At 44.5% G+C, this 16,015-nt stretch overlaps 1 protein-coding gene across 1 annotated transcript in view; it reads right to left on the bottom strand.

The window, feature by feature from the left end:
- Positions 1–16,015, bottom strand: part of TET3 (tet methylcytosine dioxygenase 3) — a 360,566-nt gene that overhangs the window by 247,904 nt on the left and 96,647 nt on the right. The window contains 1 exon segment of the mRNA XM_033950022.1: positions 8,010–8,066. Within this exon segment, the coding sequence (XP_033805913.1) occupies positions 8,010–8,066 (57 nt within the window).

Genomic DNA, 16,015 nt, shown 5'->3' with positions numbered 1-16,015 from the left:
ATAAATCATCACTATGTTGTGGTAAGCTGTCACTTTGCTATTCAGCTGATCACTTTGCTATTCAGTGATGGGAAAGACTGGATCATCAACTTTAGAGTAAGATATTGCTCCCGTTCCCCCACTCCTATTAAAATATCTCCAGCTCTCATTCCTATCTGCAACACAAAAAGTGAACTTTATTCAAGACACTTGTACACAAGTAAATACATGTTCCTTTGACTGTTTTCTGATAACAGAGCCAGGTTTTTTTTCAGGACTGCTTGGAATAAGTACCTCTTAAGCAAGGTTCTGAAAACCCTGCTGAACCTGATTATACATCAAAGATACCAAAACAAATGGATGCTTCCTCATATATTTTTTTTCTGTGCCTGAGCCATGCTCCAGTTTGAAAACAAGGCATAATTACGCTCCTTATTGTGGAAAAGTAGAGAATAAATGTGGTTACCTAAAAAATAACTCAATCTAAATCAGAACACATTCTGTGTCAAACTCAGCAAAATAAAAAAAAACCCACTTGCAAGAGTCTGTGCAAGGAGTTTATGTAATGGTGGGAAGCTCTGAAATTCAGCACTATGAAGTATCAGTGTCAACTTAAAACAATTTTTTTTTTATACTTTTCTCCGCACAGAGGCAATAATAAATGTTTGCGGGTTCCTTATACATAGCTTACAGCAGGGGTGCCCAATAGGTCGATTGTAATCTACCGGTAGATCGCCAAGGTGAAAGTGAGTCAATCGCGGAGCCCATCCCGGGCTCCGTGATCGACTCACTTTGCCTTGGCGATTTACCGGGCCTGATCAGCCTTCCTCTCCCCGACATCAATTCTGCTGTCAGAGAGGAACTTCGGGCCAGCCAATCGCTCCCTGGCTGGGCCGGAACTTCCTCTCCAACAGCAGAATTGACGTTGGGAAGAGGAATGCTGGTCGGCCCGACACAGGGAAGCAGGGAGAGCTTGGGGTGGCGGTGGTGGCTTTGGGGCCTGTTACCCAATGGCAGCGGCGGCTTGGGGGCCTGTTCCCCGATGGCGGCAGCAGTGGCTTAGGGGAGGGCAGGGAGAAAGAAAGAAAGGGGGCAGGCAGGGAGACAGAAGGAAAGAAAGGGAGGCAGGGAGAAAGAAAGAGCAGGGAGAGAGGAAGAAAAAGTTGGGGGAGGGAATGAGGTCTGGAGGAGAGGAAGCATACAGGCTGAAAGAAGGGAAGAAAGATTGGATGCACAGTCAGAAGAAGAAAGTGCAACCAGAGACTCATGAAATTACCAGCCAACAAAGGTAGGAAAAATGATTTTATTTTCAATTTAGTGATCAAAATGTGTCTGAATTTATATCTGCTGTCTATATTTTGCACAATGGCCCCCTTTTACTAAACCGCAATAGCAATTTTTAGCACAGGGAGCTGGGCATTCAGCGCAGCTCCCTGCGCTAAAAACTGCTATCGTGGTTTAGTAAAAAGGGAGGGGGGTATATTTGTCTATTTTTGTATGATTGTTACTGAGGTGACAGTGCATAGAGTCATCTGCCGTGACCTCTTTGAAAAAACCCTGGAATAGGAATGATAATTAATATTTTCTCAGCGTACAGTGTGCTTTGTGTTTTTTAAAAATTTTATTGTTGGTAGATCATTTTGACTTAGTCATTTTAAAAGTAGCTCGCAAGCCCAAAAGTATGGGCACCCCTGGCTTACAGGGTCCATGCTGGCAGTTTGTTTCCAACTGTTAATAGTTTGCCCTCACTATTGTGCCATGAAAAGAACTATTTGACATTCCAGTATTTGAAACCTTTTCTCTTCCCAGGGAAAGTATAATATTTTGGTGATTCTGCTATTATGATTGCTGTAAGGTGGAAGGAAGTGGACTTTTGGGTCTAGCTTAGTGGGGTTTTTAGTGGGGAGGGGGGTTTGTTAATGTATCGTAATGCATACATCTTTGTATGCATTTATGAAGTGTTGCTTTCTACTACATTTTAATTGTATATTGCCTTGGGTAGAACCTTTAGGATTTGAATAAAGAAACAAATCTAAACTAATGTCACTGTGATCCACCTAAAATTATGAATCCGGAATCTGAAGAAGGGATCTTCGTGGTATGAAATGCTCATGTCCTACAATAGTTCTAGAAAATTTCACGATGGTCCAGAAAAAGGTGTCAAAAGTGTAATGAATATATATATATTTTTTTTTTTATTTTTTCCAAAAATTTTTTATTTTCACAAAGTCGCATACAAAGGAAAAGATGTAAAAGTTGGAACACATACACAACCTATACAAAACTAAAGATAGCTAGTCATCCACGGGGTTTCTGCACGGAGACTAAAAAAAACTCAACGAAAAAAGTCAAGAACCATCCCCCCACCCATCTCACCCTGCCCAGCACTCCAGTGTCAAAGCACCTAAGAATTAAAAATTCAACAGAGCACTTCGGGCTCCATGGGACAAACTCTCCCAAACAGAAGCCCAAATTGCCCGGAACTTTCTCCAACGGCCAGGCCCACAATTCTTAACATCCAAATATTCATACCTTAACAGGGTGAATAGTTCATTTTTCCACATAGTAATGGTAGGTATCTCTGCCTGGCGCCACAATAAGAGTATACATTTCCTAGACAATAAAGAAGCTTTTTGCAATAGCAAAGAATTACCCTTAGACAATCCCAAGGAAGAGACCTGAGAGAAAAGCAGGACATTTGCCCGCAACGGAACTCGCCTCCGCATGATCATCTGCAGGTGAAGACCAACAAACGACCAAAAGGTTTGCAATCTTTCACAAGTCCAGAACATATGAAAGAGTCCAGCTGGCGTTAAATGGTACTTGGGACAGCTGGCATGAGAGGCAAACCCTGCCACATACGCCCAATAAGGTGAGATATAAAGACGTAACAGGAATTTATAGTACTGTTCCTGCAGAATCACAGCGCGAGCCAAATGCAGGAGTCGTTTCATAAGACACAAACCATCTCCAGTTATCTGTTCAGAGGAAGCAAGATCCTGATTCCACACCACCGCCACAGCTTCATAGTCCCAAGAAGCACTGAAACTGCCCAAACTGACCTGATGAAAGGACAAACTGGTTCTAGGTTGTCGAGACAGGGTCAAAGTTTCCTGAACCATATCCACCATGTCTTCATTCAAAGTATTATGGTCCAAAGAATGTAGGTAATGCATAACTTGATCATAGGAAAACCAATCTCGAGCCTGCAAAATTCCCCGAGCTTGGAGATCCTGAAAAGACAGAGGAAGTCCGTGCTCTGACATCACATCCCACACACAGCATAAACCATGGCCTGTCCATCTCTGCAAATACAGCTTAGAGCCATCCAAGTCTCAATTCCTCCATAAAGGCAACAATACTGTAGAGGTGAAAGGCAAATGCATACGTTTGCATAACCACTGCCAGCACTGTCGCATAGATTTCAACAGGGGATAGGAGCGGGTAGGAAAAATCTTATAAGGTCTTTTGGCATGTAGATAATATAACAAGTGTGTTTGTGCCATTAGCTGCTGTTCAAGAGAAACAGGAGTATAGTATTGAGTGTTCTTGATCCAATCGACCAGATGGCGGAGGAGACAAGCAAATTATATTGTCTCAAATCCGGCAATGCCAAGCCACCTCTCCCCACTGGCAAAGAAAGTTGCGCTAGTCAGTCTGGGTTTCTTATTGTTCCAAATAAATTTTGTGCAATGAATATATAATCAAGATTGAAGTTTTGGGGGGTTGTGCTCATCACAACAAGGGGGGTTGTGCTCATCACAACAAGTTGCTCACTCTATCACCACAAGCAATGAAGTATCTTTAGGAATAAATAGCAGGAGACCCTCAGAATGAAATCAAGAGAAAGTGGAAGAGCAACAGAATGGACAATTAATATATTACATTACATTACTGATTTCTATTCCACCTCAACCTTGCAGTTCTGGGCGGATTACAAAAGAGACAACTGGACATTTCCAGGATAATTACAGAGAGAATTCTGGTCATTTCCAGGAGAAGTTACAAGAATAATGGAGCTGTATATTTCAAGAGCTACAAGATGCTGTACAAATAGGAAATAGTGCAGATCCAGTATATATATGATGGGGATATGGTTAATAAATGACACAGGGACAAATTTTTTCCTGTCCCTGCAGGAACTCAATTTCCCCACACCGTCCCCGCGAGTTTTGTCACTGTCCTTGTCCCATTCCTAAGCTCAGCCTTAACTGCACAAACCTTGAACGCTTATGATTTTAAAGTATTTGAGGCTTGTGCAGATGAGGACAGAGCTTGCAGGAATGGGGCAGGGGCAGAAAAAGAACTTACCAGGATGTGACGGGAAAATGTGTTTCTGCAGGGACAGGGAAAAATCGGTCCCCATGTCATTCTCTAGTGGTTAACATAGCTGCTTTAGAATGTTTTCCTGTGGGTTGTCCTGTGGTGGCCATTACTGCTGAAATCATTCATTTTAGCAGTAATGGCCGCTGTAAGTATCCAGCCTGAAATATCAAGTTACTTTCCTTTCTAATGAACTAACCCAGTACAACCACTATATGGGCACAATCAAAATAAAACCAAAAGAACATGGCACAATAAATTCTCCTTATTTTGGCTCCAGTTGCATTTTGACTTTTCTGGACAAAATGCCAACTGTATTAAAAATATCTGCAACAGGATAAATTACATCACTGACGCTTTATTATATATGAATACAGTATTCCAGATATTTAAAAAAAATTTTAAGCCTTGCATTTGGTAAAAGAGCTTTATTTTCTGGTATTTTGGTTGTGCTTTGATATTTAGAGACTTGGTACCTCAATCACCATAGCAGCATCAAAATCAGGAAACTAGAGAATGGGAAATGAACAGAGTATTATAAACATGAAAAACATAAGACTATGCCATATAACCCATTTTCCGGCTCCCAGTACAGGATTAGCATTATTACCAGAGTGCTTCTCTGTGCTCACAGCAGATTTCTATATCTCCGGCACCCCTTCAGAGTTACATTTACTAATAAAGTCATATTGGATTCATTGATTAAAATATAAAACTGATTATTCTTCATGCTAATTATAAATTTCAGAAGGAGGGATCAGTGCCAAAGACAGGGCTTCTGACATCAATTCTGGTGAACCAGAGCCAGTCAGGCTTTCAAGATATCCACAATGAATATGCAGGTGATACATATGCTTAAACTGGGATTTTTGGTATATACACATTTATCTCATTGCACACTTCATTGTGGATATCCTGAAAGCCTGACTGGCGGTATGCTCAGTGAGACAGATTTGGGAAGCTCTGGCCTAGGATGTGCAGAAGGGTGGTGGCTAGGTACTGTTCAGTAAGAGCAAAAGATAACAAGTGAGGTCCAGCAAAGCAAAGAGTTGGTTGACCTCAGTTCTTTTATCCTTTGCTGTTGCTTATTCATGAGGACCAACCGTTACTCCTTTATTTCTGTTGTAAAATTCAGTAAAACCACAAGAATGTAAACAGTTAAATGTTTGGTAGTCATTTAAATTACAAAACTTTATGGTAAAACTGGGTGGGGATCAGGGCTTAATTTGCAGATAAAAAGGAAATGAACAGTGAAGCCAGGAAAGGCTTGCATGGGCCAGGAGCAGGAGCAACAGGAGAAGAGGGGATGGATTAGGGATTACAGTGACTGTTCTCTGCTTTGCTCCAGGCTTACAACCCACCCTCCTAATCCTCCCTGCAGGCTGCTTGGAAGGAAGGGATGACAGTAGAATGCTCTTGCTTCTCTGGAGTCAGAAAGCAAGCGTTCAAACTGTGTTCTAAGCCATTCCCCTACAAATTAAGCCCTGGTGTGGAAACTTGGATGTCAGAATAAACATGGGAACTTCTTTAGTTATCTGCGATTGTTGAGAACTAAATAAGACAACAAAACTTGTTTGGATAAGGTGTGATATCCTGCAGGTACCCAAACTTCAATAGCAGGCAGCAATATCCAAGTACACTGGATGAGTCAACTCATCCTTATCTGCTGTGCCACTGCATCTCTTTGTTTGCATCTTTATTTTTAATGGAATTTCCAGTTAACCATCTCCCATCCCATCTCCTTCTCCAATTTACAGTGACAGCAAAAGCCAGAAGGATGCTAGGATACAGAGAGGAATGGCCAGTAAGAGACCATTTGGGGCACTATGCGCAATCCTAGAAACTGTACTTTCAAAAGGATATAATATAGGTTGAGTCGGTCCAAAAGGCAGTTACTAAAATGATTTTCTTAGCCATAAAGCATATGGGCACAGATTTGAAGATCTCAATATGTAAACTCAGACAAAGTATTTATTGATGTATTCACAATTTACTTACAGGCAGCTTGATTTTCTGCAGGGTATTTAAATATGCTATTCAATTCGTAAATTTTTGCGGTTTACCCTAGAGGAGAGGCATAAAAGGAAAGATCATAGATTTAACTGCCTCTCAGCCTCTTTCAACTGGAAAGGAAGTTCTAGAACAGAGATCACAAGAACAAGGGTGAAAGGGAATACAGGGTAATCTATGGGAATATTTCTTTATGGAAAGGGTGGTGGATATATAGAATGACCTTCCCATGAAGGTGGTTGAGACAAGCAATGTATCAGAATTCAAGACAGCATGGGAGAAGCACAGGAGGATCTCTGAGGGTGAGGGATTGTCAAGCTGAGTAGCTGGTATGGATAAGCAGACTGGATAAGCTTTATGGTCTTTGTTGACATTTCTCTATCCTGCCAGCATCAATACAGTACTTCCTCCCCCCCCCCCCAAATATGCAGGGGTTACATTCACGGAGTGACCGCGAATATCAGAAGAGTATTGTAATCGGCACTCCCCCTCCTCCTCCAACCCGAGATGCGTCGCTTACCTGGTCACCTTTGTTGGCAGCATCTCAGCTTCCCCGTTGCCGGTTCCTGCGCACTCAACCTCCTCCTCCTGCACAACCTCACACGGGAAAGCACGCTCCAGGTTCTGTGAGAAGAGGCTGACGTTGGGAGTGATGCGATCGCCATGTTGGTGGTGGGAGGAGGGAATTTGTAGTTCTGCTTTCCCCTCTCACTGCGGGAGTTGCATGGCCAGGGAAAACAGAGAGCTTTTCCATTGGTCAGTCATTCGCGTTATTTTCTGACCGGAAGAGGTGGTCAGAAAATACCGTGAATGACTGAGTCCATGAATCGCTGACCGAAAATTCGTGGGGGTGTACTGAACTCCTTAGCAGATCTAGTAGACCCATAATCATATACGAGGTATTTATCATTTATATATAAAGCACTTGGAAAATAGACTCATTTTGACAATGTGCGAATGGCATGCAATAAATGTAGTAACAGACATCATTGAAAAATGTAGAAGGCACAATTGGGCAATGCTGCAATTTAAATTTACAACACTTACTACATCCCCTACCCCCCATCTGCTTCAGTGGTGTCCTATTCAGCCAAGTCCCTGGATGCCCAAAGGAAACTTGCAACATTATTACATGCTTCCTTTTCTGCTTCAAGGTTCTGTTTTGGGCTCTCATTAGAAAAATGCCTGCATTAAAAGCTACAGACAAGCACAGCACACTTAAAACTACTTCAGTCGCATACTCCCCCCCCCCCCCCCATGTCAGCACTGATAAATTCTCCAAGCGTATCAGAGACAGGAATGATGGCAATCACTATGGTTACATCAATGAGTCTGGTGATGTCACACCAGCCCTTCAGAAAAAAAGAATGCTGCATTTTCCACTTTTCCCCCCTCCCCCTAGTTCACTGTCCAGGTGTATTAAAGCTGAAATCATTCTGCAGCCATTCAGGTTTTCCTTTTGGCTTGTAATACTGTAGAGGTTACATCAGGTAGGGAGAAACAGCAGAAAAAATTAAAACAAAATTTTATCATTATGTATGAGACAATTGTATAGATCTTATCAAGATAGGTCCACTAAGAAACGCGGTGTCATGCCATATGTGTAATACTGCAGTGAACAAGAGCTTATTTCTATCCTATATCTAATTCTCCGTCACTAATTTAGATCAGGGCTTTGTCCTCTGTCTAAAAAGTACCTTTGCAGCCTTCACCTGCTTCTTCCTTCGGGGCTCCGCACTGCCCTTTATTACCACCTGCAGAAAAAAAAATAAATAAAAATGAACAAGCAGAACAAATGTACATTGGAACAATATCTGTATTTGTGTGTGTGTAAAACATATTAAAAATATACAGACATTTATCTATGATTCTGCAGGACTCTCAACCTGCTTAAATCTGGTGGGGGGGTATGGACATAAAAGGGATTGAATTTGCCAACAGAAACAGGAAGCATATATTTACCTTACTCTGCTCCCCACCCTGTCTCTAGCTCCCTGGCCAGCCTTCTCAATCCCAGGCAGAATCCACCCCTACCAGGCAGCCATCTTGCCTCTTTCTCCTGTAAGCTCTGTTACAGACACCCTGATGCATTAATGTGTGTGTGGGGTTTTTTTTTTTTTTCTTGTTCTACCAGACGCTAGAATCATTATCATACCACTGAGCTCTCTGGCTTCCTTCCCTTCCCCCACCCAGAAACAAACACCGCCACGAACATGACAAGCATGCCCTCCCCTCTTCCCTGTCTTTGGCAGGAGGACCAATCCCGAGTGTGGGAGGAGGGAACCAGGCCACTTGACTACTTCTTTCAGGTCTCCCTAAACAAAGTAAGCAGCATGTGGTTTGCCTGAACCAGCTACAAGAGTCAAGGATAAAACACGGAGTAGACTCCTGCATTTGCTAAAGACAGCAATCCTTTCTATTCCTCAATGCAGCAATATTATCTCAAAGGCAGTTTTGTAAAGGGGTATAATTACTCTAGAAAGCTGTTTAAGAAATATAAAACCATTCTGTGACCCTTCCTTCGTCCCGATTTCTTATTTGCCTTTTAGCAAGATAGGAGGGCATGTAAAGCTTTTGGAAACTCCTCTTACATGGCCACTCCCCCCCATCCTGAATAAATTGGGAGTGGCCGCCCTGACCCTGGGCAGACCATGTAGGCAGCACACTGAGCCTCACTTGCAAGTGCAGACAGCTGAGGTGCACGCCCAGCCAGGCACTGAGGTTATTTCCAACCCTATTTGATCAGCTCCAGGAGAGGAAGAGAAGCTTATATTCTAGGAGAATGTAAAACTACTACTAAAAAAAAAAGGCTAAAGAAAGTCAGGAACAGGACCACCCCAAAAGGCAACAAAGTCCAGGAACAGGCGTTTATTATTTAGAGCAGTATTGCAGTTAATTATTTTAGGAGTGGTTAAATTAAATAAATAAAATAACACATCCCAGGCAGCACTAAAGTGTTCCCCTGAAGGCACAGGAAAAAAGTATTTTTTTTAGTATATCAGTAGCCCTCATCAATTCTTGCAGTTAAGGATTGTCTTTCCAGTACTGGTCTATTGGTGAGGTCTAAGATGAGTGATGATCCTAAGTAAAAAATCCTGGGCCAGGAGCCAAGCCCCAAGCTCTAGAGTATGGGACCTGAATCTGTCTAATACTACCTCCCCATGACTGAAACACTTACTAGACTAGAGTCTGACCTTAGTAGAGAGGACAGAGTGCAATGGATAGCCATTTTTGCTTTTATTCCTTTCACTGCTATCACAAGGATTTGAAGCATAGACTCTTCCTTCTACAGCAATATTCTTCCAAGAGTCGGTGTCAGTGGTGCCCTTTAGGAGGTTCTAGAAACACTTTCTGTGGCTTCCTCAATAAGGACCCTACCCATTACTCTTCTCATCAAAAACTTGACCACACCCATTGGGTTGATAAGATACATAATAAAATACATAATCCTCCACCCCTAAATGTAGTAGGTTTCCAAAATGTTCAGGAAGGACATTCCCACGATCCAAAAAGTGCCAATTAGATCTGGAGGGGAAGTCTATTCTGAGAAAATGGCTCAACATTGAAGTTTATGGGGGGAGTATAAAACTCTGATTTAAGGGAGTAAACTTGCTACCTCTTTCCTGGAAGTGATCCAGTAAGGTACATATAGCAGTACAGGAGGTGGATTAACCACTCAGGGGCCCACAAGAGTCTTGGCTCCATGTCCTAGGGGCTCAAGAGAAGGAGAAACAAGTAGAGATGTTGCCAGTTTGGTCTATCATCATCTCCATGTGCATATCGAGAAGAGAGGCCAGTTCCCAAAAACACTGAACTGATCAGAGGTCACCAGTCTGATATCTGTACCCTGTGGAACACAGTGCCCTAAAGGAGAAGGGGATTGGTTATTGGAGAAACCTGATCCTCCAAGAGTGAGAGAGAGTAGTAGATTGAAGATGCTGCCACAAGAAAGTCCTTATCTGTGAAAGCTAGCAGTGGTGGAGCTGATGAGTGTTATTACCTTAAACAGGAGATAAGGACCTGAGTAGGTTCTATCATCCTTCCTGCTCTAAAGAAAGTACAAGCAATGGGAAATGTAGAATTAATACCCAGGGAATTAGAACACAGAAGAGAGGAAGAGGGCTCAACTACTGTTCAAAAGAGTATACTACCTGCAATAGAGAACTGCTAACTTCAAGGAGGAGAAAGGTATCATAAAGGAAAGTCAGAAATTTCTACCAATATTAGATCTGTGAAAAAGTATGGAAGATGCTCAAGTTTGACATGGAAAACACTACTCAAAGGAAACAAAGAATTACTAACTCTGTAAAACTATGGAACCCAGGCACCTCCAGCTGTGCTAGAGAGACCAAGTTCCTGGAAACTGTAGGCAATTGCTTCCTGGAACAACTTATCAAGGAAAACACGAGAGGAAACGCAATTCTGGACTTAATTCTAAATGGGCTGCGAGGACTGGCACAGGATGTAGAAGTAGAAGGGACACTGGGAAACAGTGATTACAATATGATCTGCTTCAACCTGGAAATAGGGGCGAAACATTGGTCCAGAACGACAGCCACGGTGCTAAACTTCCGAAAAGGGAATTACAAAGGGTTGAGACGCATGATGGGGAAGAAGATTAAGAAGAGGATAAACAGAGCAAGTTTGGTCTCTTTTTAAGGATACGGTCACCAAGGTGCAAAATCTATATATACCACGTATCAACAAGGGATCAAAGAGGAAAAAGAATAAAGAACCGGCATGGCTCACTGTAGAGGTTAAGGAAGCGATCAGAGACCATAAAAACCTAGTTTAAGGAATGGAAAAGATCAAAAACGGACGATAAATGGAATAAGCACAAACAACATCAACACAGGAGCCATAAGGCAGTAAAAGAGGCCAAAAGAGACTACGAGGAAAAAAATAGCCAAGGAGGTGAAAAACTTCAAGCCGTTCTTTCGATATATTAAAGGGAAACGACCCTCGAAGAAAGCGGTGGGACCGTTGGATGACCAAGGAATAAAGGGAGCGCTAAAAGAGGCCAAAGCAATCGCCGATAGACTGAACACGTTTTTTGCATCTGTATTTTCTGAAGAGGATATACACAGCATACCGGAGGAACCCATCAGACTGTATGCTGGAAGTGAAAACAGGAAACTGACAGGGTTAACGGTCAGTCTAGAAGAGGTATGCGGCAGATTGATAGGCTTAAGAGCGATAAATCCCCGGGACCAGATGGCATCCATCCAATGGTAATCAAGGAACTGAAAGGGGCCATAGCTGAAGGGAGACTGTAGGAGCTGTAGCACATGGTAGAACAGTCCTGAGCTCATGGCAGAACAGTAAGCGGAGCAGAGAGTGTGCTAGCAGGAAGGAGCGGAGAGAGGAGCAGAGAAGGCGGTGCTAGCAGGGGAAGAGGCGAGAGCTAACTCCGCCCACCCCCGACGTCACCAGCCAAACTCCCCCCATAAAAGGGGATGAGCCGTTTGGCAAGCGGCAAAGGCACTCGCCTTAGCGAGAGCACCTTTGCGAAAAGGCTTAAGAAGAGCCTAATCTTTACCCTATTCTTTAAACTTTATTCTAAACTTTCACCCTAACCCACAGGCAGACACCCTCTCAAATACCCTAATCTTTCAAACTCTCTCTCTGATCTTTCAATCTCTCACTCTGACTCACAGACAGATATTTCTTCTAACTCTCTAACTTACTCACTATCAGGCAGACCTCAGCTACAACTTGGTTATGGCAGGGAGAACAAGAAGCGCCATGTCTGCAATCAAGACCAACTGTCCGGTAACTGGGGGAACCCAGGGGGCAACCACGGTATGCGTGCAGAAGGAGGAGGACCCAGGACTGTGGACAGAGTTCTCCGTGCAGACCGAGATCATCCCCCCTCTCCCCCTGTTCTCCACAGTCTCTACACAGACAGAGGAGGTCGACCAGCTAGACGGAGACATCATGCAGGAACTTAGGAGTCTCAGGGAGGAGGTGAAACGCCTGAGAAGCATCTGAGAGGATGAGGCCTACATTGACGGAGTCGTCCAGGAGCTGGCCCATATCACCGAGCTGGCCCAAGACATGTCCTCCCTTGAAACACCCAAATCACCAGCTTTGAAACCAACAATTGGGGTACAGGAGATGGCTGGAGACGCTGACTCCTGGCAGCTGGTGACCTCCTCCACGGGCAAACACCGGAGATCCCACCCCCCTCTTTCAATCTCTTCATCCTCTTCTTCTTTTTCTCACCAACAGGGCAACTTTACATCCACCCCACAACTCACCCTGAGGAACAGATTCCAGATCCTACAGGTAGAAGATGTCGACAAGGAGCAGGAGGATGCCGACAAGGAGCAGGAGGTAGTCCAGAACACGGCTCCAACTCCGGGGACAACTATCGGCTCCCCCAAAAGAAGCGCAGAGTAATAGTCATTGGGGACTCTATGCTGAGGGGCACCGAGGGACCAATCTGCAGACCGGATATGCAGTCAAGGGAGGTTTGCTGTCTGCCTGGAGCTAGGGTCCGAGATGTCACCGCCTGTCTTGATAGGCTTCTTAAGCCCCAAGATCACTTCCCTATGGTCCTCATCCACATTGGCACAAACGACACTGCTAAGAACACCCCGGAGAACATAACTAGAGACTTTGGAGCCCTGGGTGAGAGGCTGAAGCAGACAGGAGCGCAGGTGGTCTTCTCCTCGATCCTCCCAGTTAGAGACAAAGGAAGTGCCAGGGATGAGCGTATACTGAGGACTAACGAGTGGCTTCAAGGATGGTGCCGGGAAATGAACTTCGGATTCCTGAACCATGGAGAGGCATTGCAAGGACTTCAGGGACCAGACGGACTCCATCTGACCAGGGTTGGCACTTCTTTGGACACCGACTAGCCCGCCTGCTTCGTAGGGCTTTAAACTAGGTAAGTCGGGGGAGGGTACCCACTCAGATACAAGTGCAGTAAGGAACGATCCTGACGAAGTCCAAAGTAAGTGCCCCCATTGCAAACAATTCTCTAGGAGTCACACTACCCCAGGTGGGAAATTCCCCACAGGGACTTAGCAATCACGGGGTATGGAGGGCTATGTATGTTAATGCACACAGTTTAGGCAATAAGATTCTAGAATTAGAGACCGAAATAATGAATGCCGACCTTGACGTGGTGGCAATATCCGAAACTTGGTTCACAGACTCTCATGAGTGGGATATGGCTATACCGGGAAACAACTTATTTCGTCAGGACAGAGAGGGAAAGTTAGGGGGAGGGGTGGCACTATACATTAAAGAAGACATCAAAACTACCAGAATCACAGATGTCAAGTACACTGGGGAATCCCTCTGGGTGAACCTGGCCAGAGGCAGGGAAAAATGCCTGTATCTTGGTGTAGTATATAGACCTCCAAGACAACTGGAAGACAAAGACTCCGAATTAATTGAAGACATAGAGAATATCACTCTACGGGGAGACGCTGTTCTGCTAGGGGACTTCAACATGCCTGACGCAGATTTGAACTCATACTCAGCAACAACCAGCGGCAGCAGGAGACTGTTAACATCCATAAAGGGAGCATGACTCAAACAAATGGTATTGGAACCCACCAGGGCCCAGGCAATCCTGGACCTGGTACTCACTAACGGGGATAGCATCTCGAAGGTCTCGGTAGGAGATATGCTAGCCTCCAGCGACCATAACATGGTGTGGTTCTACCTCAGGAAAGGTTTCCCTAGATCAAACACGAAAACAAAAGTACTCAACTTCCGAGGCACTGACTTCGAACGCATGGGAGATTTCGTCCACCGGACACTGCAGAACCAAGCTACGACCGATGATGTGGAAGCTATGTGGTCATCCCTGAAATCTACCATACATGAAGCAACAAGCCTCTACATTAAATCAGTACACAAACGGCGGAGAAACAACAAACCCCAATGGTACTCCGCAGAAATCTCACACCTCGTCAAGGAGAAGAAAAAAGCATTTATTTCCTACAAACAAACGGAGACTAGGGAAGCTAAACTAGAACATAGGGCGAGGTCTGCAACGGTCAAAACGGCAGTCAGGAAGGCCAAACTTCGAGTGGAAGAGACTCTGCAAAGAACATGAAGAAAGGGGACAAATCCTTCTTCAGGTATATTAGTGATAGGAAAAAGAACACAGACGGGATAGTATGCCTTAGAAAACCAGATGGGAACTGCGCAGAATCAGATTCTGATAAAGCAGAACTACTGAATGAATACTTCTGCTCGGTCTTCACCTGCGAGGCACCGGGGCACGGTCCACAGTTGCAGGCAAGGCCCAGCGTGGAAGACACGTTTCAGAATTTCGAGTTCACACCTGGCGACGTCTACTACGAACTGGCAAGACTCAAGGTGAACAAAGCCATGAGACCGGACAATCTACACCCCAGGGTGCTCAGTGAGCTGCGTGATGTCCTGACAGAACCGCTATCAGGACTCTTCAATCTCTCCCTAAGTTCGGGGAGAGTCCCCATAGACTGGAAATCAGTTAACGTCATTCCACTGCACAAAAAGGGTTGCAGGGCAGAGGCTGCAAACTACAGACCAGTGAGTCTCACATCAATAGTATGCAAACTCATGGAAACACTAATCAAACGTAAATTAGACGCAATCTTGGATGAGGAGAATCTACGGGATCCCAGTCAACACGGATTCACCAAGGGTAGGTCCTGCCAATCCAATCTCATCAGCTTCTTTGACTGGGTAACAAAACAATTAGACTTGGGAGAATCCGTGGACGTCGTATACCTAGACTTCAGCAAAGCTTTCGATAGTGTCCCGCATCGCAGGCTGTTGAGCAAGATGAAATCAATGGGGCTGGGAGAAACACTAACTACATGGGTCAATGATTGGCTGAGTGGCAGACTTCAGAGGGTGGTAGTTAAAGGTACCCTCTCTAAAACATCGGAGGTGACCAGTGGAGTACCGCAGGGCTCAGTCTTGGGCCCGCTCCTTTTCAACATATTCATAGGTGACCTAACTCAGGGGCTTCAAGGTAAGGTAACGTTATTCGCTGACGACGCCAAACTATGCAATATAGTGAGAGATGGCAATTCACCCGATAGTATGACACAGGACCTACATTTGTTGGAGCTTTGGTCCTCGACCTGGCAGCTGGGCTTCAACGCTAAGAAATGCAAGATCATGCACCTCGGCAGCAGAAATCTGTGCAGAACTTACACCTTGAATGGTGAGACCTTAGCTAGAACTTCAACAGAACGAGACTTGGGAGTGATCATCAGCGCAGACATGAAAACTGCTGATCATGTGGAGAAGGCTTCATCTAAGGCAAGACAGTTGTTAGGTTGCATCCGCAGGAGTTTCGTCAGCCGGAAGCCTGAAGTCATAATGCCATTATACAGAACCATGGTGAGGCCTCATTTGGAATACTGTGTGCAATTCTGGAGGCCACACTACCGAAAAGATGTGCTGAGAGTAGAGTCGATGCAACTGATGGCCACCAGGATGGTCTCGGGGCTCAAGGATCTATCGTACGAGGAAAGGCTGAAAAATTTGCGGCTGTACTCACTCGAGGAACGTAGGGAGAGAGGAAACATGATCGAGACGTTTAAGTATATTACCGGCCGTATCGAGATGGAAGAAAAGATTCTCTTTCTCAAAGGACCCTCAGCCACAAGAGGGCATCCGCTCAAACTCAGGGGTGGGAAATTTCATGGCGACACCAGGAAATATTTCTTCACTGAGAGAGTGGAAC

This window comes from Geotrypetes seraphini, chromosome 6 (assembly GCF_902459505.1).
Source record: "Geotrypetes seraphini chromosome 6, aGeoSer1.1, whole genome shotgun sequence".
NCBI lineage: Eukaryota > Metazoa > Chordata > Amphibia > Gymnophiona > Dermophiidae > Geotrypetes > Geotrypetes seraphini.
This window is presented reverse-complemented; position numbering and strand designations above follow the sequence as displayed.